This window comes from Sylvia atricapilla, chromosome 21 (genome assembly GCF_009819655.1).
Source record: "Sylvia atricapilla isolate bSylAtr1 chromosome 21, bSylAtr1.pri, whole genome shotgun sequence".
NCBI lineage: Eukaryota > Metazoa > Chordata > Aves > Passeriformes > Sylviidae > Sylvia > Sylvia atricapilla.
This window is the reverse complement of record NC_089160.1, coordinates 991,414-1,016,169: the sequence shown is the minus strand read 5'-3', so window position 1 is coordinate 1,016,169 and position 24,756 is coordinate 991,414. Positions and strand designations below refer to the sequence as shown.

Sequence of the window (24,756 nt, the reverse complement as noted above, 5' to 3'; positions counted from 1 at the left end):
TTGAGTTTGGGATTGGGGTCAAACCCTGGGAGCTTCCTGAGCTCCGTGCGGGATCAGGGCTGGTGACAGAGCCTGGGATTGGGGATCAAACCCTGGGGTGCCGGAGCTTCCCAGACCCACCGTGGGCTCAGGGCTGGTGGTAGATCTCCTGTCCGCGGGGCTGGGCTGGAATCCCGAGGTGTGGGAGCACACCTGGCCACGGAGCTCCGGCCTGGCTTTGGGGCTGAAGCGGGGTGCCGCAGCTCCGCGGGCGGCCTGCCGGGGCTCCCGGGATCGCTTTTATGCTCGGCTGGCCCGGCGGGGCCGGCACCGGGAGCCTGATTGGCTCCACACCCTGCGCCGCTTCCAGCTTCGGGCGTTTTCCCCTCCCCGGCCAGGTAAACCTTCCCTCGGCCAGGTAAAGCCGCACCGGCCTCCCACCAGCGCACCTCGCTCCGGCTCGCCTCAGGGGATTTTTTTTATTTTTTTTTTTGCCCTTCCTTTCCTTGTTTCCCTCCCCTTTTTTCCCCTTTTTTCCCGGTTTCCCGGGCCAGGCCCGTCCCCGCGCGGGGGGATGAGCGGCGGGCTGGTGGACGCCGCGGTGTTGGCACCGCTCAAACCCGTCAGCATGTCCGGGGACCCCCACGAGGACCACCCGGTCTTCGAGGACATCAAAGGCCCCTCGCGGCCCCTGGAGAACCCTCCCGACCTGGCGCAGGTAAGGGCCCGCTCAGGTGTGCGGAGCCTCCCGAAAACCTCGGGCTTTGAGCTCAGTTCTGCTTTGTTTTTTCTCCCCGGCGTTGGTGCTGCGACACCTCCGTGCCTTTGTGGGCTCCCACTTCCCCCTCGGCTGGCTTCTCTCCGGGGCGTGTTGGGTTTCGTTTGGGAATTTGGGGTTTTTTTGGGTTTTATTTTTGCCTTCAAACCTCGCCGTCCTCAGCGCGGGCTTTGCTCCCAGCCCAGGGGCTCCACCACCGGGAAGGGTTTGGGATTCGGATGGCTGCGCCTGCCACACGGGAAACCGGACCTCCTTTTCCATTTTCTTCTTTCACTCTCTGTGTTTTTGCACCGCCACGCTGGGGAAGGAATGCTCCTGGAGGTTCCCTGGCAGCAGAACCTCTCCAGCGAGGCTTTGGGACGTTCCGTGTCCCACCAGCAGAACCTCCGGCCGCCCTTCCTGCAGGGGAAGGAGGGTGAGGAGCCCAGCCCCACAGCGGAGCCCAGCTTTCCCCTTGCCCTGTTCCGTGGGGTGCCCGGGTAATGATTAACCCCAGCCCCACGGCCCCAGCGCCATTTTAAGGCGGGTGAGAACGCTCCAGGCCTGGGGACGCTCAGGGACCCCCAGGAGCTGCTGCTCCTCCAGAAATCCAGGAGGGATCCCAGCTCGTCTGCCCCTTCCCTTGTCCCCCATGGTGCCATGTCCCCAGGGCCATTTTGGGGCTCTGTCCCTGGCAGGGAAGCGAAGGCCAGGCTGGATTTCCTGGAGCCCCAGGGGCAGTGCTGGTGGCTGTGGGGCGGTTTCTGCCTCCCCTGTGGTGTTCCTGCTCCTCCGTGTGGGGTTTGGGGATCACCCGGATCACGGCCGGGGATGGCTCTTGGAAAGCTGGGGATTGTCTCCGGGCTCTGTCCTGGGGGGAAAAGCTGTCAGCTGCCTCCAGACTCCCCAGAACGGGCTGGGGGACGGTGAGCTTGGCTCCTTCCCTTCCTCCACCCAGCTGGGATGAGGTGGTGTGGCCATGGCTGGCCCCGAGCCACCTCCTGTCCCCCTCACGGGGACACCCCAGCGTGGGGACACCTTCATCCCCAGCCCACCCTGGCTGTGCCCCCAAGGGACAGGTGAATTTCTCCTCCCAGTTTGGTCCCACTTTGCTCTGGGGTGGTGGCAGCCGAGGGGTGGCCTTGGAGGTGTCACCCCTGTGCCATTGACCCTCGTGTGTCCCCTCTCTGGGCAGTGGGGAGCTGAGAGGATCCCCAGGATCCCCAAACCCACCCAGGGGACACCCCGAGAGCCCTGGGCTGGACCCCACCGCCCCCAGGGAGGAGTTTTCCATGCCCTGGCTCCTTTCTCCTGGCGGATTCCAGAGGCTGTGGGAGCCGTGGCTGGAGGCTGGAAGCACGGGAAGGCTGCAGGGCCTGGAAACCTTTGCTCCAGAGGGTTTTTATCACTTTGACAAGGCTGGTGCCAAGGCTGTGACCTGTCAGGCTCCAGCTCGGGGCGATCCCCTCCGCTCTGGCTGCCCGAGCTCGGGAAGAGGCAGGAGCAAATTATCCCTGTGCTTTCAAAGGCCCATTGCCATATAGATCCTCCTAAAATTGCTTTTCACGTGGGAGCTGTTTGCTGTTAAAAATTTTATTGGATCTGACTCGGGTGGAAACAGATCTTTTGTGAGGTTTCCAATCAGTTTTTGCCTTTCCTTGGCTTTTCTACCCCAAAAAACCCCACCAAAAAAACCAAAAAAGCAAAAAAAACCCAGCCTGAGAAAAGAGGAGGGAAAAGGGCTGGTGAGAGGAAAAGACTTTTCCTTCCTGATTGGAGTCAGATCAGCCAGAAAAAGCATTTTCCTCTTTAAATCTCCAGCGGCTGATGCTGGAGGGAATAGTAATAATAATAATAATAATAATAATAATAATAATAATAGTAATAAAGTAAGGCACATCCAGAGAACACTTCAGGCGAGGAGGAGCTGATCCCTTTGGATGGCTGTTGGCTCCCCGGGATGAGTGAGGGGTCTGAGGCTTTTATCCTTGCTCCCACCTGGCTGCCACAGCATTCCCGGGGTCACCCGGGGCTGGAGTGACACCCCGGGGTCACCCGGGGCTGGAGTGACACCCCGGGGTCACCTGGGGCTGGAGTGACACCCCGGGGTCACCCGGGGCTGGAGTGACATCCTGGGGTCACCCGGGGCTGGAGTGACACCCCGGGGTCACCTTGGAAGGACAGGGCAGGAATTGGCTCCTCCTGCGGGGACTTTGGGAAGGCAATCCCTGTCTCCTGGGAATTCTGGTGGGAATTCTGGCTGGGAATTGTGGTGTTGGAGAGGGCAGGAGCTGCAGGGAAGAGACAGAAGGACAATCCACAGCCTGGTTTAACCCCTTCCTGCCTATGCCAGGCCCTGGGCCAGTTGTGGTGGGGCTGAGGCTGGGAAACCAGGAAGATCCTGATGAGTGTGGAAAGGGATTTTCCTTGGCTGCAGGCTGAGGAACGGCAGCAAAGGGCTCCTTTTGTGTCCCCTGATCCCAATTCCTGCCCCACAAGCGCTTCCTCACCCTGCCCTTGGCTCCCTCTGGGCTGGGGAGGGCCCGGGAGGGATAAAACATCTCCAGCAACTGGGAGGTGCTTGCACACATCAGCTGGGATCAGGAAAGTGTTCCCAGAGCTTTTCCTGGCACTGCAGCTCCTCAGTGCCGGGAATGGCACTGCCCAGACCCCTCCAGCAGAGAGGAAGAGCTGTGGGACAGGGGGAAGAGCTGTGGGACAGGGGGAAGAGCTGTGGGACGGGGGGAAGAGCTGTGGGACGGGGGGAAGAGCTGTGGGACGGGGGGAAGAGCTGTGGGACGGGGGGAAGAGCTGTGGGATGGGGGGAAGAGCTGTGGGACAGGGGGGAAGAGCTGTGGCGCTCCTCCGACTTTATCTTGGCAGGGATTTTGCTTCTGGATCACGGGAGGAGCTGGCTCCAGCGTTTTTAGGAGTGCTCCAGCTCTCAGGAGCTGTTTCAATCCTGCCCTGTCCCTGGGTCACATCCTGCAGCTCCTTTGCCACGTCCTTGTCATGACTGTGGCTGCCCCTGGAGCAGGGATGGGTTTTCCTGCTCCTGCTGGAACCAGGGTGATGGATCCTCAGGGCCAGGAGAGTCTTGCCTTCCATAAATAAAGCTGCTTTATTTTTCAGGGGAGGTGTTGGAGTGCCCAGCACAGCTCCCAGGGGATGGTTCATTTCCTTGGGCTCTCAGGAGCTGCAGGAAGGGAATAAATTTGGTGTTCTGCAGGGAATGGAGGGAGATGGCCACTTTGGAATTTTGCTCTGGGCCTGGAAGGAGATGCCTGGGGACAATCCCCTCCCTTGGGGATCCTGCTGGCTTTGGAGAAGGGTTCAGGAATTTCAATGGAAGTGAGCAAAATGCATTTCCAAAGGTGCTGGCAGCCTTTGGGTGTGCAGGAATGAGGTGGGAAAGATGGGAAGGTAACTCCTGACAAGGAGGGATCAGACACCCGACTCCTCCGGCCCCAGGGTGGGTTTGGGAGCTGGTGGAGCCTGACACGAGGGGTCTGTTTGCTCTGGGATCAGCTGATCCCGATGTTTTTGGGACCAGCAAGTCTGATGGGCTTTGTGCCTGCAGGCAGGTGTCTGCAGGGCCACAGGGGATTGGGACAGATCCCAGAAAGGATCCATTTATCCCTCTCATTTTGCAAGGAAGCCCCTCAGGAGAGTCCCCACCTCCGTGTGCCCGGGGCTGGTGCCGTGGCAGAGCAGCTCCAGGGAGCTCTGGATAAAACCAGTGAGCCCAAACCTGGCGGATTTGGGGGCTTCACCCAAAAATATTCGTTATTTTATTTTATTTTTCTGGATGCCCAGAACCCTGCCGAGTTCCTCGGGTTGGGTGCAGGATGGAAAAGGAGGAGGAGGAGGAAGAGGAGGAGGATGGAAGGAGGAGGAGGATGGAAAAGGAGGAGCAGGAGGATGGAAGGAGGCTGGAAAAGGAGGAGGAGGCTAGAAAAGGAGGAGGAAGAGGAGGATGAAAGGAGGAGGATGGAAAAGGAGGAGCAGGAGGATGGAAGGAGGATGGAAAAGGAGAAGGAGGATAGAAAAGGAGGAGGAGGATGGAAGAGCCCCACGGAATCGCTCGGCCGAACTTTGAGCCGCGCTTTTTGTGGCGGTGGGACAAAGGCTGATTGTTCTGCCCGCAGAAATCCGGCCAGGGAAGGGGACAAGGATCCCGAGTGCGCCCTGCTCGTCCTCCTTCCAGCAGGATTAGCTGGAAAAGCGCCGGCTCGGTGGCAGGCTGGGTGATTTATTTTCCATTTTTTGGAAAGCTGGAAAAGGAGGGAAGGCAGCGGATCACCTTCCATCGCTCTCCTGGGTGGGAAATGAGCCCCGGCTTTTGGGGAATGAATTTCCTCCCCTTCTCAAACCTGTTCGGTCACCTCCCGGCGCTGTTTTTGTTCCTCCTTCCCTGCTCCACTGAGTTCTTTTATCCAACCCATCCACTGCAAATAATCGCGCTCACCAGCGTCTTGTGGAGCTCGATTGCAGTGTTTGCTTTCCCTCGTGCTCCGCCGGTGAGTTCCCGGGGTCCCCGCCAGGGCTCTGGGATTGGAGAATTCCTGTTTGCGATTCAGATGTTCTCAGGATTTGAGCTAGCATGAAAAACCCTCACAAAAAAAAAAAAAAAAAAAAAAAAAAAAAAAAAAAAAAAAAAAAAAAAAAAAAAAACCCCCCCCAAAAAAACCCTACCAAAAAACCCCCAAAAAACCCAACAACCCCCCCAAAAACAACAAAAAACACCCAACAAATAAACCCCCACTCAACCCCCCCCAAAAAACCCCCCAAAACCCCCCCAAAAATCTCTCCCCAAAAAACCTCACTCAAACCCCCCAAAAAAACCAACCAAAAAACCCCAAAACCAACAAAAAAAAAAGAAAAAAAAAAAAAAAGAAAAAAAAAAGAAAACCCACCAAAAAACCCCACCAAAAAAAAAAAAAAACAACAACCCCCCCCAAAATCCCCCCCAAAAACCCCAAAACAAAAGAACAATCAAACAAAAAAACCACCCAACCCCGTGGGCTGTTCGCCACATCAAAGAGCTTCAGCCCCTGCTTCAAGCTCGGCTTGAAACTCAAACAATCTTTCTTTGAGTTCAGAAATGCGGCGAGAATTCTTGGAAAATTGTTGTTTTCTCGGCGTGGTGGGAAGGGCCCTTCGAGTTCCCGGCAGAGCAGGAGCTGCGGGATTGAAATCCATTCAGGACCTCGCTCTTGGGAGCAGTTTCAGTGCAGTCAGGAGGAGGGAATGGAAAAGAATTAATCCCATTGCAGCTGCTCTAAAACACAGGTTTATCCCAAAACCCGGGATATTTTCTATCCTCACACCTGAGGTAATTTATCTCATGGATTCAACCCCATCCTGGAGAGGCCAGAGGATGTGGATGCTCTCCAGCCCATCCAGCTATGGGGTTTTTTTGGTTTGTTTTTTTTGTTTGTTTTTTTTTTTGGGGGGGGGGGGGGGGTTTGGGTTTTTTTAGTGTATTTTTGGTGGGGTTTTTTTTTGTTGTTGTTGTTGTTTGGGTGTTCTTTTTTTTTTTTTTTTTTTTTTTTTTTTTTTTTTTTTTTTTTTGTGGGTGTGTGTGTGTGTGTGTGGTTTTTTTTTTTTTTTTTTTTAGTATTTATTTGCCCCAAATATTTTAGTGTTGTCTCCATAAAATCATCGTTTTTCTGCTCCTCAGGGATATTTCAGAGAGCTGAACCCAGGAATGGCTGGCTATATTAAAATCCCTCACAAACAGCAGGTTTAATTCTCTCTAAACTGCGGAAAACCCCCAAATTTGTTGGGGAAAAATCAGAGCATCTCCCCAGCTGCTCATCCAAAACCATTTCTGAGTGTTTCGTTCTGGCCACCTTCCAATATTTGGGGCTTTTGTGGTTCTGTGGCATGGGAGGAAATCAAATCCATCGATTTGGGGTTTGCCATCCCTTTGGGGATCCCAGGAGTGTCCCAGCCCTCGTGTTTCTCAAGGCTGGCAATGCCAAATGCTCCTGCTGGAGCTTTTCCTGGGAGCTGTGACTGGCCTGGGCCGTAATCAGCCTCCCCTAATTAACTGGGGATCCCTTTAAACACAGGGAAAACGTGCCGAGGGAGGGTTTGGGGGGAAGGCCCTGGATCTGGAGGAAATTCCAGATTTGTGCTCCCAGGACCCCAGCAGGAGCACAGAGACCCCTGCTCATGGCAGGAGGTGGAATGAGGCGATTGTTGAGGTCCCTCCCATTCCACAATTCCATGAAACACTCAGCACAGGACTCAGGGCAGGAGGGGACCTGCTCCAGTGTCCCCCTCTGTCCCTGTTTTGGCAGCACCTTCCTGGCCTGGGGATGTCCAGCTTTGGAAGGAGACTTGGCCCAGCCCAACTTTCCTCCGGGTTGGTTTTGTTTCCCCAGCAGCTGGGGCAGCAGGGATGGGGGATGGCAGGGATGGGGGGATTTGCTGTCTGCACGTGGAACCCGACCTTTCCCGGGCTCTGTCCCGCTGGTTTTCCCGGGAAGAACAGGATCCGTGGGCTCTGGGTGCCAGGAGGGCTCCACAAGCCCCAGCAAGCAGCCAGTGACTCATGCCACTGTCAGCCCCTGGGAATGTGCCTCGGAGAGCAGTGTGAGCTGCCACAGTGGATCCCAGCGGCTGGGGAGGATCCCCGGGGCTCCAAAGCCTCTCCCACAGCACGTTCAGGGCAGGGAGGTGTAACTGGGGGAACTGGGAGGCTCAGGGACAACCCCAGTGTCCTGGGGCCACGAACGGATGGGTGAATTGGTCCAATTGTGACATCCAAGAGGCAGTTCTGGGATGGAGCTGAGTCCAGAAGGAGCAGTGGAGCTGCAGGGGCTCCCTGCTCCTGGCTGATTCCAAATCCAGCACTGATTTGTGCCCGTGTAACCCAGGGCTCCTTGAGGTCTGCCACGTTTTGGCTGAGGCTGGAGCAGCTCCAAACCTCTTCGTTTTCCAGGAGCTGAGATGACATTAAATAATTTCATTTTTCCCAAAAAAAAAATCCAAGGGGCTGTAGCAGCTCACACCAGGAATCAGCCCAGATCGACCTCCAGGAACTTTGATGGAAAATCTCTGTCTCCAGGGTTTTTTTGTTCCTTTTCAATCCATTTATGGCTTTATTTTTGGAAAGGTTTCTGCTTGCTGCTGGAGCCTGGCTGTTCCCAGCTGCTCCTCTTGCAGCCCCTTGACCTTGGAGTTGCACGAGGGTGTTTTCCCTGGCTCCCTCGGCCTTTGGGATTGTGGCATGATCCCGGTGATAAATACCTGAGCTGGATTGCCTTGGAGGGAGCCTTTATCAGCTGCTGCAGGGAAGGAATTGCAAACACAGCCAGCCAGTCTGGGAGTGGGGCTGTCTGGATGGAGATTCCCTGCCTCCTGGGAAGTCATGAGCTGCTCAGGGAGTTCCACACAAGGGCAGGAAAGAGCAGTGGATAACCCTCCCCATCTCCTGGGCCATCCACGGGCACAAACCTGGGGAATGAAGGGAATTCCATCAATGGTTTGGGAGCAGCACCTCGAGCCCCCAGGTTTGGGCAGGAGGGTCTCACATCCTTTCCCTGGCAGGGAACTGAGGCAGAAAAAGGGGAAATGTCTGGAGTGGATGACGTAAACCTTGGACTTGATCACCTTAGAGGTGTTTTCCAACCCAGATGGAGGTTTTGAGGGCAGCCCCTCACCCTGGAGCTGCTCTGTGGGGCAGGCAGGGGAGCCCATTCCTGGGCTCAGCACATTCCCACGGGAGCTGGGCTCCTCTCTGGGACACGGCTCTGCTGTTTACAGCAGCCAAACACGTTGGGCACTTGAAAGGAAGAGTCCCGGGGCTTTCTTTGCTAATCCCGTTTTACAGAGAGTTCCAGGAGACTTGAGGAACAAACAGAAAATAACGTCGATCCAGGTCGGTATCAAACCCAAATGATCAGAGGGACAAATATTTACCCGGGTCAATATTTAACCAGGAGACAATAAATGCTGATATTGAACCAAATCTGGATATAAATACAGGCTATTTATAAAGTGAGCCTGCGAAGGGGCACTGCCGGGGCCGTGCCAAGGGGCTTGATTGATGATTATCCTGCCCATTGTTTGCTGATTCCCTTGGAGGCTGGAGTTTCGTGCAGGTGCACGGAGGAGAAAGAGCCCGGGTTGGGCAGTGGCACGACCGTTGTGCCACACCTGTGCTCCCTCACGGCCGGGACAGGCTCCTCTTCCCCTTTTTGTGCTGTTCCCTGGTTCCCTGAACCCCCTCGGCACAGGATCACCGAGGCATGGGCTGGTTTGTGCTGGGGGAACATTAGAGACCACCCAACCCCAACAGATCCCACTGCCCCAGGCTGCTCCAAACCCCATCCCAACCTGGCCTTGGGCACTGCCAGGGATCCAGGGGCAGCCACAGCTGCTCTGGGAATTCCAGCCCAGTCCCTGCCCACCCTCACAGCCAGGAATTCCTGCCCAACATCCCACCCATCTCTGCCCTCTGCCATTCCCTGTGTCCTGTCTCTCCATCCCTTGTCCCCAGTCCCTCTCCAGCTCCCCTGGAGCCCCTTCAGGCCCTGCCAGGGGCTCGGAGCTCTCCCTGGATCCATCTCCTCTCCAGATGAGCACTCCCAGCTCTCCAGCCCGGCTCCAGCCTTGGAGCAGCTCCTTGGCCTCCTCTGGATTTATTCCAGCAGTTCCACATCCCTCTAATGCTGGGCCCCAGGGCTGGATGCTCTTGACCGCCTGGCGTGGGCACAGGTGACATTTTTCTTGCCCCTGTCCCCGAAGCTCTTGGCAGCAGCGGCAGCACCACGCTGGGTGTGGGATCCAGCTGAGAGGGAATCTCCGCTCTGGGAGAGGGAATGGGAGCTCTGGCCAGGCAGGAGTGAGCACAGGGCTGGTGAAATACCCCCCAGCCCCTCCCTGTGCCACCTCCAGAGCTGTTGCCTGTTCACAAAACACCGATTTCCCTCCCAGTCCCCGGGTGGTGACAACACCTGATGTTCCTCGGGCCGTTTGTCATTTATCACCTGCAGATTAGGAGGTGTTTGATCAGGGGACAGCCACGTCCCAGCCCCTCCAGGCAGCCCCAGCCCAGCTCTCGGTGCTCGTGGTTAATCCGGGTTTATCTGGGGCCTGCCAAGAAGTGTTTGTGTTGGACTCTGCTTGAATCGATCTCTGCGCTGATAACAGTTCCCTCAGCCTGGGACATCTGATCCAGGGATAAACCCCAGGCTCCTGCAGGATTGATGGGAGCTGGCAGGAGTGCAGAGGCTCATGTCCACCCCTGTGAACCGCTGGAAAATCCTGGAAATTCCACTCTGGAGGGGTGGGATGGCATTGCTCTCTTCATCGAGCCGCTGGTTTTACTGGGGCTGGGAGCTTCGCATCCTCCAGCTCTCCCAGGGGCTGGTCCTGAGGTTATCCCGTCCTCCAGGGAATTTTGGCCACCAGGTTTGGGTGTGCTGGGTGTGACACTGCTGGTCCAGCCACACAAACTGGTGTCCAGTGGCCTCACTGGAGTAGAAAAGGTGCTGGTTTGTGCCTTCTCCTCGTTTTAATTTTGGTTTTCTTCCTCTGCCAAGTTGAGGAGATGCTTCTCCAGGGTCAAACTTGGGTGACTTTGGGGGGAAAATCCCTCCAGAATTCAGTGCTTTGGCTGTGTGAGAGGAGTTTCTTGTTGGCTTTCTCTTCCTGGGCGTGTAAAGATGGCTGCAAATCAAAGAGAGTGGCTTTAGGTGGCATCTGGGGCAGGAATTGTTCCCTGGCAGGGTGGTGGGGCCTCCAGCTTTGGGATCTGACATTCCCCTGGAAGTGAGAAGGATGTGGAATGAGGGTGAGCCCACAGGAGGCTGGTAAATACTGGTTTGGGATTTGGAGGAATCCCAGATCTCTTCCCTTCTTCTTGGTGCTGGAGAACTGTGGCCTCTTTGGAACACTGAACCTGGAGAAAGGATCTGGGTCCAAGGGGTCTGGGAAGACCCCAGGGAATCTGGGAGAGGTGCAGGACATCTGTGAGCTCACTGCCATCCGTGTGGGGGTGATAAAGGGATTTAAGGTGCTGCGCCTCGGTCTCCTCGGGAGAGCTCTGCACTTCCCATTCGCCTCTTCTTTCCAAAGAGCTTCACTCCTTCCTCCTTGGACAGGCTCCAACCATGGTGGGCAACCATCAACCCACGGTGGGCAACCATCAACCCATGGTGGGTCACCATCAGCCCACGGTGGGCCACCATCAACCCATGGTGGGCAATCATCAGCCCATAGTGGGCCACCATCAGCCCATGGTGGGCCACCATCAACCCATGATGGGCCACCATCAACCCATGATGGGCCACCATTAGCCCATGGTGGGCAACCATCAGCCCATGGTGGGCAACCATCAGCCCACGGTGGGCAACCATCAACCCATGGTGGGCAACCATCAGCCCATGGTGGGCAACCATCAGCTGCTTCCATGCCATGGGGTGGGAGGAGACACCATGGCAGGGGGGACACCTGGGGGAGGCTCTGGGGGGGTCCCTCCTTGGGCAGGGGAATTTGGGGGGATCTTTGGGGTGCCCAAGGTGGGGAGGACAGCCCAGTAACCCAGCCCTGCCTCCCACAGCTGCACCCCATGAGGATGGACCAGAGGATGCCGCCGCTCATCCTGGAGGTGAGTGGCTCCCCTCGTTCCTTCCCCTGCGTCCTCCTGCTCCTCTTGGGGAGAGGAAACACAGAATTCCCCAAGAGACTGAGCTGGGACTTTCCTCCCCTCCCCATTCCCACTCCCATCCACTCCCTCCTTCCATCCCTGCTTCCAGCTGGGACACGTCTCTGCCAGTCCCCTGTGCCACAAGGTCCCTCCTGAGCTTTTTTCTCCAGGCTGAGCCCCTTCCCCAGCTCCCTCAGCCCCTCCTGGGGCTCCATTCCCTTCCCCAGCTCCCTCAGCCCCTCCTGGGGCTCCATTCCCTTCCCCAGCTCCCTCAGCCCCTCCTGGGGCTCCATTCCCTTCCCCAGCTCCCTCAGCCCCTCCTGGGGCTCCATTCCCTTTCCCATCTCCCTCAGCCGCTGAATTTGGGCATTGCTTGGGAAGTGCTCCGGGGTCAGAGGTGCCAGCACCAGGCCAGACAGTGCTCTCCAGGCATTTCTGGGCCACAGGCAAAACGCTCCCATTTCTTTCTGTGGGAAGGACGCTGGTGTTTGGGATCCCTGCAGAGCTGTGGCGCAGTGGAGCATTCCATGGGGTGGGATTGCTGTTGTCCAGGTTCTGCACACACACACACACACACAGAGCAGTGGGGCAGGGCTGGTGTCCTTCTGTCTGGTGACAGCCACTGGTGTCCTTTACCACCCCTTCCTCCAGGAGCCTGAAGGGGAATTACTGTGGGGTTTTAATGGGAAGACCAGGACTTCCCATTCCCAAAAGACTGTGCTCTGCAGGGAGGGGTGGTTCTGGAGGAAGGGACCTTGGGTGACACCAGACAAGGACCCTCCATGGAATCCTTTAGGGTGGAATCCTCTGAGCTCCACACCCTTCCCCATTTATGTTCCTTGGCCCCTGCGGCAGCAGGAGCTTCCCTTGGGAACTGGAGGTGAAAAAGCGAAATGCCAGAGATAAGGGAAGTGTGGAAGGAAAAGGCACCCAGCACCTTGCCCTGCCCCTGCTGCTGCCAAGTGGGGCCGTTCACTGCTCAGGAATGTGCGGCATCCCGAGCTGCCCGGGGCGAGCTGATTCCCGAGGGAACCTGGCCTGTGCCAGCCCGGGTGCCAGGAGTGCCCAGGGCTGGGCTCCAAGGCTTTGCCCTGCTTCTCCCGAGGGAGGGAACCCGCTCTGGGCAGGGCAGGAGCAGGGAGGGAGCCGGGGTTGGAGCTCTGCGTGAGGCTGGAATGGAGGTGCAGCTCTCTGAGCCCCTTCCCTGCCTCTGCTGATGCCTTGGGGTGAGGAGGGAGGGCAGGAACCAGGGACAGGACCCAGGGAATGGCTGGAGCTGGGCCAGGGCAGGGTTAGGGTGGATTTCAGGAAAAATTCCTCATCCAGAGGGTGCTGGCACTGCCCAGGCTGCCCAGGGAATGGTCCCTGAGGCTGCCAGAGCTGCAGGAGCCTTTGGTCACTCAGGGTGGGATTGTTGGGGTGTCAGTGCAGGGCCAGGGGCTGGACTGGGTGATCCTTTCCAACTCGGGATATTCCATGACTCCACAAGCTCTGCCTGAGCTCTGGTTCCTTCTCCAGAGGGGCTGTTTGAGCTCCCTTTACCCAGGACAGGAACTTCCAGCACCTCCACGTTTAAGGAGGACAGACAAGTCATGGTTGGACTCGATGCCCTTCGAGGTCTTTTCCACAATTCCCTGGTTCTGTAGGATTCCCAGCACGCTGTCTGCACACACCAGTCCCAGCACCAGCCTCGTCTCCCTGGGCTCCTTCCCCAGTGGCAGAGGGTGGATTTGTGGCTGTCCCCACGCCCGGGTGACAGCCAGCTCAGCCACGTGTTGCTCCCAGAGGTGCAAAGGCTCTTTGAACCAGCTCCGTGCTCCTTTCCCTGGAAGGAAAGGAAATCTCTTGGCTCCTGCCCAGCTTTGTTAAGAGCCCTGAGGTGGCAGCAGGGCTGACTTTGGCCCATGGCACTGTGGTGACACAGTTCAGGGCTGGAAACCTGGCTCAGGGCGTGGGCTGAGCTCAGCTCCTGCTCCTGGAGTGCCCTCCAGGCTCTGCCAGGGAAACCTGGTGGTTTTCCAGCTGCTCTCCATAGGAATGAGGGCTCTGACACTTGGAGAACCACGTAATTAAGGGCTGGAGCTCTGCACAAGAGCTTTAGTGCTAGGATCTGCAACAACAAGGAGCAAGAACCTGAGTCATCCAGGACCAGAAGATGAATTTCCTCCATCAGGGCGCTGGATAGTTGGGCCTGGATCCAGTGGGATCCAGCAGGCAGGAACCAGGAGGGGAAGGAACCAGAGCCAGAGGTTCATGGAGCTTGGAGGAGCCAGGCTTGTAAAAACAGCTCTATAAAACCAGAACTAACCCAAAGGTTAGCTCAGGGCTGAGTCACTGCCCGGGTGAGGCAGATAGGCAGGAGCTGTTCCCATTTTAGGCTCAGAACACACGGAATTTGTGGCAACATCGCTTAGATTTATAGGCCCCAATTATTCCAAAACAATTAAAGATATTGTCCTAGAATTCCTGAGTTCATTAGAGAGACTTTCCCAGAACAAAACACTCCTCAGGCTGCTGAGTTTAAAGCAGACCAGAGCCAGCATGTCCAAGGTGGGCTGCAGATCCATGGTGCCTGAGGTGTGATCCTGGGCTCATCCCTGTGCTCGATCCTGCTATTTGTGTGGCCAAAGCTTTGCCCCCAAAGCTTGCTCCCCTTTATGAGCTTTCATTTCTGTCCTCCCTGCATCCTATCCCTGCTGCCCAGCGTTATCAGGGAGATAGGGAGGGGGGAAGTAGGGCAGAGGATGCTGATTCAGCCCTGAGGAGTCCGGCTGAGTCACACCCGGAGCTAAATCACCTCAGCTCAGGTTCGCGGGCTGTTCCTGCTGCTCCCTCCATTTCCTGCTCGCCCAGATCCCCTCCACACCTTTGGTGTGCCCCGGGTCGGGTGCCGAGGTCACCTTTCCCAGCTCCCGTGTCCGTGTTTGTGCCGCAGGGGCGCTCGGAGATGGACAAGTACCTGTCCAGCGAGGCGCCGCCGGTGCCGCTGCTGCCGGACAAGAAATACCGCCGGGAGAGCGCCTCGGTGGTGGACGAGTTCTTCTCCACGGAGAAACCCAGCTCCACTCCCTACAGCGTGAACATCAATGTCATCCTGCCCGACACCACCCACCTGCGCACGGGTTTCTACCGGCCCCCCAAGCCCGTGGCTCCCTTCCCGCAGATCAAAACCGAGCCCGGCACGGGTTTCTCCCAGCCCTGCTCGTCCTCCTCGGGCCCCACGCAGACCCTGCCCGACTTCACCAGCGTGTTCAGCATGCCCCAGTCGGTGGCGGTCAACAACATCTTCGTCAAGCAGGAGATGCCGGCGGAGATCCCGCTCTCTGCCCACCCGCAGCAGTCCCAGCTCTTCCAGCTGCCCCTGGGCTCTGCTGGCGCTGACATCCCCGGCCTGGCCTCCTCCTCCTCCTCCTCCTCGTCCTCCAGCACCACGGCCATCAGCTGCCTCGGCGGGGTCACCATGGCCACGGGCTCCATGGCCAGCGTGGCGCACAGGCCCGTGCAGCCAGCGGGGCCCCTCAAGCAGTATCCACACGTGGCCCAGGGACAGGGAAGCTTCGGGAACATCCCTGGGCAGTTCTACCCCGCCCCGGGGGTCACTCTGCCCCCCTCGCCCCCCAACTCGCAGCCTGGCAGCCCCGAGAACCAGCCCGAGCTCATCAACACCATCTCTCCCCCGCCGTCCTACGAAGCCACCTTTGGACTGAAGCTGGTCCAGTCGTCCCAGATCCCCCCAGTCCCCAACGGCGTCGGGGGCCTCTCCCAGGGGCACGTGGTGATGCAGCCCCCCAAGTACAACCGGCGCAACAACCCCGAGCTGGAGAAGAGGAGGATCCACCACTGTGACTACCCAGGTGTGCTCATCACTGCGGGTCTCTGGGCACCCCGAGGATGGGGGCAGCCTCCAGGGAGGATTGGCTGAGATCCCTTTGGGATGGAGCTGTGCATGGAGCCCCGGGAAGTGGGAGGGAGTAGAAGAGGTCGGCCCCAGCAGCGCAGTGTGGTTCCTCTTTTGTCCCGTTCCCTTTGCCTTTACACTCTGGCAAAAGAGACTCAGTAATGTAGAGAGCTTCTACAAAACCAGGGATGCTCCTGGGAATCTGCCCCCTGGGAATCTGCTCCTCAGAATCTGCTCCTGGGGATCTGTCTCTGGGAATCTGCTCCTGGGGATCTGCTCCTGGGAACCTGTTCCTGGGGATCTGCCCTTGGGAATCTGCTCCTGGGAATCTGCTCGCTTTGCTCTGGTCTTTCCCAATTCCGGACATGGAGCCACCCTGCCATTCCCACTGACCCTTCCTTCCCCTCTCTCTCACAGTGGGTGGAAAGCCAGCAATAAATTCCCACCAAGAGCACTGCTGGACTCTCTCTGAGAGTTCTGATTTTCCAAGGAGGCAGTGAGCTGAGTCTCCCTGTGCCGTCCTTCCATGGCTCCGTGTGCTGCAGCAGGAGCTGTGCCGGGGCAGCCGTGGAATGGTTTGGGTTGGAAAGGATGTTTAAAGGCCATGTCACCCCACCTCCTGCCGTGGGCAGGGACACCTCCCACTGTCCCAGTTTGCTCCAAACCTTCAAGATGGGGGTCATCCCAGAGGAGCAGTGGCTGCCCCTGGATCCCTGGCAGTGCCCAAGGGCAGATTGGACAGGGCTTGGAGCACCTGGGGCAGTGGGAGGTGTCCCTGCTCATGGCAGGGGCTGGAATGGGTTGAACTTTCCCTCCAACCCAAACCGGTCTGGGATTCCATGGCACACACCAGGGAAGCAAGTCCCACTGAGAGATCCCAGTGATAGCCATCTGAGGGCTTGGAAATGGCCACTCCTGGAGGCAGGACACACCTCCCACTTCCTGGGCTGATCCCCAGTGGTGACCAGTTGTTTTGGATTAGCAAACAGTTTTCCCATGGGGGTGTGTGAATGAGGAAAGTCACTTCCTAACTGCCTCCTGTGAGACTTTATGGACTCTTTCCATGGCATGGGAGTGGCTGGAGGTCAGCCCAGAGGCTCTGTCTGCTCCAGATCCTGTCTCCAGCCACGATGCCAGGAGCTGCCTAAGAGCAGGACGGGTTGAGAGAGACCTTTCTGTGCTTACACCTTCCCATTCTCTGGCACTCTGTGAATCAGGGGCTTTCTGAGCCAGAAGCAGGGGTGGAACAGGAAGAATTTTGACCATTCCATGATTCCAACGCAAACCATTCCATGATTCCATGACCTCTCTCCCAAACGTGAGGGGTTGGCAAAGCCTCAGAGCACCAGAAGCAAAACTGAATGGGACCAGCACCCCTCGTCCCTCCTGCCAAGGAGGGGACAAGCAGCTCCTGCCCCATCTGAGCAGGACAGGACCAAGGGCTGATCCTGGGCAAGAGGCTCCTTTGGGCTGGTGGGAACACTGAGGTGAAAAACGTCCCCATGTTGCTCATACACGTGTAGGTCATAAAAATGCAAATTCATGTTTGAATGTCCTCATCAACACACAAAGCAGCAGGGCCAGAAAGGGCAGCAGAGGCTTCCTTTAAGCTTTTTCCAGCTGAAAGTTCGGAGGAATTAAAACTAACTCATCTTGAGACACCTGCTGTTGGAACTTCTCCCCAGTCACGGTGTCTCTGTTAAACCCTGTCTTTGACGAAACCTGTTCACGCTGATCTTGTGAAAACACTTTCCTCCTGGCTCTGTTCTGGGACCTGGAAGCCAAGCTGTGACTGTCCCTGGCTGTTTCCTGCTTCCTGGAACATTTGTACCCCATCTGCTGGGCCAGGGCTGTTACAAAACCCTCGCAAAGTGATATCAGCTCTGACTGGAACCCGGAGAGACAAAGGGCAGCACAGGGCCAGAAACGTGGGGGAACTGAGTCTTTGCATCCTAGTGGTGGTGGAAGGGGAGGGTTTGAACCTCTGCGCTTGACTCTGCCCACCCTAATTCCCAGCACAATTCCCGTGGGTGGCAGGAGAAGGTGTTCAAGTCTGTCTGCCTAAGAGCAAACGCTCTGGAGTTAATGCTGAGCCCAAGCCAGGTTTATTTGCATGTCCCAGCCTTGTCCCCCTGCTCAAATATCAGAATTTGCTTGAGCAAAGGCTCCTTTCTCACAGGGACATTGTGCTTTTTTTCTGTCCTTGCAGGTTGCTCAAAGGTTTACACCAAGAGCTCCCACCTGAAGGCACATCAGAGGACTCACACAGGTAAGAGCAGCTCCAGGAAACGCTGCCAGCCTCAGGCACCAAACCTCCCAAAAAGGGCAAGGACAGATGGGATACTGGGCAGGAATTGTTCCCTCTGAGGGCAGTGAGGTCCTGGCACAGCTGTGGCTGCCCCTGGATCCCTGGCAGTGCCCAAAGCCAGGCTGGACACTGGGGTTTGGAGCAACCTGGGACAGTGGGATTTATCGTGGTGCAAGATGAGCTTTAAGGTCCCTTCCAACCTGATCTGTTCTTTAGTTCTTTGATTTTTCGGTCTTTTTTTTTCCTCACTCTGAGCTCTTCCCTTGAGATGTCCCAAATCCCACCTGGGGCTGATCCTGCTGATCCTACTGGAAGGTTGTGTAAGGCCTGCGTTGCATGTTTAGGATCTCTGAGGAGACCAGGGCATCTCTTTTGTGTCAGCCTCCTCCTCCTGTGGCTCCCAAAGAGAGGGAGGAGCCCTCCGTGTCTCAGTGGGTCCCACTCCCTCTGAGCCCACACAGGGAAGGGTTCCCAATCCCTGCAGGAATGGGCTGTGCCCTCATTCCCGAGGGTGCCACAGTGCCAATGGAGACCCCAGCTGGTTGCAGCTCCCAGCACAGCTCCCTGGGCTGATCCCAGCTCCGTGACACTCCGCATTCAGGCCCCAGCGCCCTCATTAAGGCATTTATTATACCTGAAATGTTATCAGATCCCCAGGTAGTCCAGGAACCATCAGTGCCCTCATAAATCTCTTTTATAGGAGGGCTGATCTTTACTGAGAGCAATTAAGCCGGGCCCAGAGTTCACTTCTCCTTTTTATGAACAACGACCAAACCCCATCCTGCGGCTGGGAATTGGTTCTTGCTCTTGGCTCTGTTCCTGCCTCCCCTTATCAGCCCTTCAAACAAAGAATTTCGCTTTGTGCGTGAGCCGCGGTATTTCTTTGGCAGGGGCTGGGGAGGAGGGGGCTGGGAAACATCACGGAAAGGGGTGGAAAAAAAAAAAAAAGGAACAGGAAGGATGTTGTCCCCGAGCTGGGTGCTGATAGGGGTTTATCACAGTCTGGGATCGGGGCTTTAAAATTAAATTAAATTAAATTAGATGAAATAGCTCTGGTCCCTTCTGTTGGGAACTCTGTGCCCAGGACGGGTTCCATGAGTTGGGCGCCTCCTTACAAGGGTGTGATACCAGGAAAACTTGGGTGGGTTTGAAATCCAGCCAAACTCCGCGGTTTTTCCAGGTTTCCCAGTAATCAGCAGGGAAATCCAAAGGAGGCTTTGCCTCCTTCCCTTCCCCTGCTGTTAGAGGGAAGGGTGGAGAGGTGAGGGAGGCGGTGAGCTTGAGGAGTCAGGAGAACTGGTGGTGGTGGGCAAAAAGCAGGGAATCCAATCCAGAACCAGGACCTCCGCAAACAATGTTTTTAATGTTTTAAAGTTTGCTTTGGGGGCCCTTAGCCTTGCTGAGGCATCACCAGAGCTGCCAGAGCAAGGGCTCACCCCAAATCCTGCCTCAGCTCCGTCCACTGAAGGGTTAAAAACGTCCCATTCCCTGCCTGAGAACCCCACGATCTGGAGCTCTTTCCTTGTGGTTTCCCGTTGCCATGGGCCCGGTGTTTTCCTCTCCTGGAGCCACCATTCATTTCCTGGGTGCCATTGTGAGGTTAAACATAAACCCCCGGGGCCGGGAATGCCACCTTGGATCCTTTGTTTGAGCCCGCCCTGCCGTGCTGTCCTGGGAGAGGCAGCCAGCTCCTGGGACAATGGAAAACCTGGGACAATGGCAAACCTTGGCTTTCTGTCCCGGAGATCGACCTGGCATTGTTTGAAAGCCAAGGGCTTCAGTGGGCTTGACCCAGCCAGGTGACCTGGAGGTGACAATGTCTGGGCTGCAAGGGGCAAATCCTGCCTTTGGGAAAATCCTGCCTTTGTCTTGGCATGCCCCAAGTCCCATAAAACCGCCACCGACTCCTCATAAATCCTCTGCTAGTGCCGTGTTTACCTGGGCCATAAAAACCCCCCGTCCCTTTCCCATGGAGCAGCATCCAGGGGTTTTTGGAGGAGCAGCTCGTGCTGCTCTGCCTCCTCCAGGTTCATGGATCCGTGGTTTTGTGTTTTATCCTCTGTGTTTAAGCACTGGAGACCTTGCTGTGGCTGATGTCACCCCCCTGGCCTGGCGTGACATTCCCAGCCCTGGAGTTATCCAAGGTTGACAGGACTTGGATCCAGTGGAAGGTGGGATGCAGACCAGTGGAGCCTGGTCTGAGAAGATAGGCTTTAATGTCCCTTCCAAGCCGAGGCATTCCAGGATTCCCTCGTTCCATGGAGCAGCCTGTGCGAGGAAGGGCTCCCTGGGATGTGTGGAGAGGAAGGAATCCCTAGAAGGTGATGCAGGAATCCCTGGAAGTTGGTGGCACCTGCTCTGGGCAGGGTGAAACACGAAGGCCTTTAAGAGCTGAGCTATTCCAGGATTCCCTGGTCGCACGGAGTAGCCCGTGGCAGGAAGGGCTCCCTGGAAGGCTGGGGAGGAAGGAATCCCTGGAAGCACGGCAGGGCAGGGCACACATGCCTGTGCACGCGTGTGCTGCGGACGTGCGCTCCCGCTGCGCCCGTCAATTGGCCCCGGAAAGGGTAAATATTTGAGGTCGGGAATGTCAGCACATTCCCTGAACTCTGCCTGCTTGTTCAGGCTGTTAAGAGCAGCACTAATATTTGAGAGCACCACGCCCTGCGTGGGGACAGGGCTGCAGCCAGGGTTCAGCCCCGTGGCCCGGCTGGAAGCGGCTTTTCCAGCCCAGTTCCCAGCTGGCTGGGAAGGCGCCTGCTTGAATGGATTTCGGTTGGGAATGGGTGTGTTTGAAAAGGAGGGGGAGAGGGCACGGGGATGACATCACCTGAACGCTGCGAGGGAAACACAATACCTTGTGTACAGAGCTGCTGCTGGGGGAACTTGGAGGTGTGGAGCGTTAGGTCATGGAATGCTGGAATGGTTTGGCTTTGGGAGGGGTCTTTAAAGGCCGTCTGATCATTTAAGGCTGCCTTCCAGTACACCAGGTTGCTCCAAACCCCATCCAATCTGGCCTTGAGCACTTCCAGGGATGGGGAAGCCACCAACATTGGATGGCAGTTTCAAAAAATATAGATTTTTTTTTTTTCTGATTGAAATTTAGATTTAGAGCCCTGTCTTCCTCCTGGTGCCTCTCACCGCTCACACCTTCCTTAGGAATTTTTGGCTTTTTATTAAAAAAAACCCAAAAAACAAAACTAATTCACAAGTTATGAATTAGCACTTAGAAATGCTCCAAAAAATCCAACACTAGGAGGCAAAGTGGAAGCGGGCAAAGAGGGACAGGACCTGGCTGGTGCAGCTCCATCCCTCAGTGGCTCTGGGCTGCGTGCTCTGGGGAGTGCCAAGGGATGTTGGGTGTCTCCCAGAGGCCAGGGGGTGTTTTTGGGAGGCTGGGTAGGGAGTGAAGAGGGACAACACCTGCGTGCTGCAGCCCACTCCATGGCTGTGGGTATCCCTGGCAGCGCCACGGAGGGTGGGCATCTTCAGAGGCCAGGGGATGGTTTTGGGAGGCTGGGCACACCAGAGGCGTGACCTGTGGCTGTCCCCCGGGCAGGTGAGAAGCCCTACAAGTGCACGTGGGAAGGCTGCGACTGGCGCTTCGCCCGCTCGGATGAGCTCACCCGGCACTACCGCAAGCACACGGGGGCCAAACCCTTCAAGTGCCTGGCGTGCGGCCGCTGCTTCTCCCGCTCCGACCACCTGGCCCTGCACATGAAGAGGCACCAGAATTAGGAGCAGCCTCCCTTCCCGCCTGTCCGAGAGCAGCTCAAACACTTCTCTTCTCCCAGGGAAGAGCCTGTACATAGGAACGACCACGCGCCGAGGCGGCAGGAGAGCCCCTGCCAGCCTGGCCCCGACTCTGCCTGGTTTTACAAGAGGCTGGAACCCACCCAGCTCGTTTCAAACGAGCAGACTGATCTCCTGACCTGGCTCCTGGTGGCACCCGGGGCCACGGAGCTTGGATTCCCAAGGGCTTTCTTCCGGCAGTCCTGCTATTTATTTGTCACTCAGGAGCGACCTCGTGTCTCGAGGCCTTTTGGGATGGCTTTTGCCTCTTTGGTGAGGCCCTGGAGGATGTGACAGCTTGGCTGTGACAGGTCTCACTTGGAGACTCTTGGACAGTCCCATGGCATAGCCATGGGTGTGACACTGTGTGACCAGGGCCGTGGCACCTTGTCCCATGGTGTGACCATGAATGTGGGACCAGTGCCATGGTGTGACCATGGATGTGACACTGTCCCCCATGGTGTGACCATGGATGTGGCTCCAGTGCCATGGTGTGACCATGGATGTGACATTGTCCCCCATGGTGTGACCATGGATGTGACACTGTCCCCCATGGTGTGACCATGGATGTGGCTCCAGTGCCATGGTGTGACCATGGATGTGGGACCAGTGCCATGGTGTGACCATGGATGTGACACTGTCCCTTATGGTGTGACCATGGATGTGGGACCAGTGCCATGGTGTGACCATGGATGTGACACTGTCCCCCATGGTGTGACCATGGATGTGACACCTGTCCCATGGCCTGGCCATGGATGTGACACTGTCCCCCATGGTGTGACCATGGATGTGGGACCAATGCCATGCCAGAACAGGAGCCGTGCCCAGGGCTGTTGGGGGTGACAATCCTAGTCTCTGTGGGGGCACAGAAGAGCAGACCTGTGACAAGCTCACCCTTCAAACAAGGGGCAGCACAAAAGCAGGTGACAAAAGTGTCACTGAGCCCATTCCTGGCAGCCAGCTCAGGACTGTGAACACCTGCCCTGCCTGGCCGGGTTTTTATGGTTGTGTCCTTAGCATTTCTGCTTCCAAGAGGAATTTGGACTTCAGGTGTCTCTGGGAGGACCGGGGTGGGCTTGAAGCCACCCGGGGGACAGCAAAAGAGCCACTGCTGAAGGTCTGGTGTCCCAGAATCCACCAGTGGTGTGCCCTTCTCCAAAATCTTCCCTCAAGGACTCGGTGGCTGCTGGTCCCACCAGTCCTGTGCTGTTGCCATTTCATCAGATGAGGAAAAAAAAAAAAAAAAAAAAAAAAAAAAAAAAAGGAAAAAAGCATTTTGGAAACAAATTCCAAGAAATCCTGCTGTTCAGAGTGGAATCACATGACTACCTCACAGTTCACCACCTCTGGCTCCCTTAAACTCCTTCCCCCGTCCTGTGGGGTGCACACCCCCGTTCTCCAAAGCCTTCCAGGGGTTAAATTTGGGCACAACAAGAGCCAGTTCCAAGACCAGCTGTGAGAGTTGTAAATAAATCAGGACCGAATAATGGGCCTGCCGTGTCCAGCAGAATATTGATTTGTTCCACACCCTCCTCCTCCTCCTCCCCTGTTTTCCCTTGGCTGAATTCGGGTGACACATGGATTGATGTGTGGGATGAAAGGCCACGCTGGGCCGTGGCACGCTCAGGTGGGAATTTGGAGCCCACTCCTCTCTGCTGTTGTCAAAGCCACTGCTGGGTTCCTGCTCGGCCTTTTCCTTGGATAAAAAGCACCAATGCCATTGGGTCTGTTTGACAGGAGAGGAGGGCAGGAAGGATCTGGGGTCCTTTGGTGTGCTGTAGGCTTTGGGATGATCCAGCTCTGCGGTGACCCTTCCCCGTGGCTCTTTGGCCAGGAGCCACCAGGGAGGGTGGGAATGGAGGAGGGAAAGGCCATGGAATTGCTGCATGGTTTTCCCCAACAGTGGGAACAGTTTTCCAGCCCTCAGCACCAATCTCCACGCTCCAAGATGGTTTTTTGGGGGAATCTCTGGTGGTTTGACATCCACAGTGCAGGAGCCAAAGCACAAGGCACAGGGTCCCCGTGTGTGCCACCATCAGCCCCACCCGTGGCCCTCTCAGAGGGGTCTCTTCACCCCCCCTCTGCCTTTGGAGAAGGAAACCTCCTCTCCCCATCCCTAATTCCCCTCTTTCTCCACCCTGATGCTGATGGAGCCCAAAACCAGTTTGCTAAAAACCAGTACAAAGCCAAACCTACCAACAGGCAGCTTGAAATCCGAGGGGAATTGGACATAATTTTCCTGCTAATCTTGGGAATCTATTTCCCTACAGCCTCTGCTCGTCCTCCCCTGGACTTTGTGTGTGTAAATATATAAATATATATATTTTTTTTATTATTTGATAAGGGGCAGAAGTGTTTTAGCACCCACCCACTGCTCTGTATGAAAACTCCTCACATGCAAATGCTTCTCTATGCAACGATTTTTTTTGTTTTTAAGAATGAGAATCATGGCAAATCCTTGGCTTTTATTCCTTTACTTTTCTATGGACAGAGTGGACAGCTCTGGGTTTGTGTTGGTGGCCGAGGGCAGCTGTTTTTGGGGAGAAATCCAGGGAAAGGGGAGTGGTGCTGATGGAGCCACGTGACACTCGTGACAAATGAAGGTCCCTCCATCCCCAGTCCCCTGGGACATTTTGGAAAAGCTTTGCAAGGAGTGGATCAAACGCTGGAATGTGGGTGCCTCACCTCTCTTTGAAAATGGGGAGAAAATCGCTGTAAATAGGCCAAAAGTGCTGTGTGACTTTGTGGGTTCTTCCAGGTGATCCTTCATTATCCGAGATGAACACAATGGGGAAGAAATTGGGGCCTGGAAAACGTGTGTGGGGAGGGAATATTTCTTTTCCCTCTGGGATGCTGTGTTTGTTACAGAGCCTCTCTCCCCCACCAAACTCCCCCAGGAATATTGATCCATCTTCTATTTTGTAATAAAATTTTATCACCTGCAGACCTGGTCTGGCTTCTGGTCCTTCCCACTCCAAGAGCTTTTTTTGCCTCCTCCTCCTGCTTTTCCAGGCTTAAGGAAAAGGGGAAATTAAGTTGTTTTACTGGGGCAATGAGTGCCCAGGCAGGGAAGGATCCAGGATCAGTGTGAGCTTGGAGTGGTCCCTGTCCCAGTGCCACCGGGAGGGACATAATCCTTGGTTTTTATCCTTTCACCTTTATGTGCTCCCATTCCTTATCCTGGGGAGGGAAATGGAGCATCCACACATCCAGGAGGGAGCTGGAGCAGAGCCAGGAGGGGGAGAGGGACAGGAGAGGGATGAGACACCTGAACATTCTGTGCCCCGCTCCTGTCCCTGGGGACACGGCTGTCATCAGGAGAGATGTCAGACCTGGCTCGTCCCCTTTGAGCAGTGACA

General features: G+C 56.2%; 1 protein-coding gene across 1 annotated transcript; it reads left to right on the top strand.

Moving 5' to 3' along the window:
- The first annotated feature begins 525 nt into the window (after window positions 1-525).
- On the top strand, window positions 526-21,427 carry LOC136370468 (Krueppel-like factor 5). The gene is made up of 5 exons (XM_066333902.1): window positions 526-697; window positions 11,313-11,360; window positions 14,335-15,253; window positions 17,507-17,566; window positions 21,165-21,427. The coding sequence occupies exons 1-5, from the start codon at window positions 554-556 to the stop codon at window positions 21,341-21,343; spliced, it is 1,350 nt and encodes a 449-aa protein (XP_066189999.1). The 5' UTR covers window positions 526-553; the 3' UTR covers window positions 21,344-21,427.
- Window positions 21,428-24,756: the final 3,329 nt, after the last annotated feature.

Bases quoted from the DNA above. Each gene is read 5' to 3' on its own strand.
- LOC136370468 (XM_066333902.1), top strand. From the start codon at position 554: ATGAGCGGCGGGCTGGTGGACGCCGCGGTGTTGGCACCGCTCAAACCC. The intron at 11,361-14,334 runs GTGAGTGGCTCC...TTTGTGCCGCAG, and splicing joins TGCCGCCGCTCATCCTGGAG to GGGCGCTCGGAGATGGACAA. The intron at 15,254-17,506 runs GTGTGCTCATCA...CTGTCCTTGCAG, and splicing joins CCACCACTGTGACTACCCAG to GTTGCTCAAAGGTTTACACC.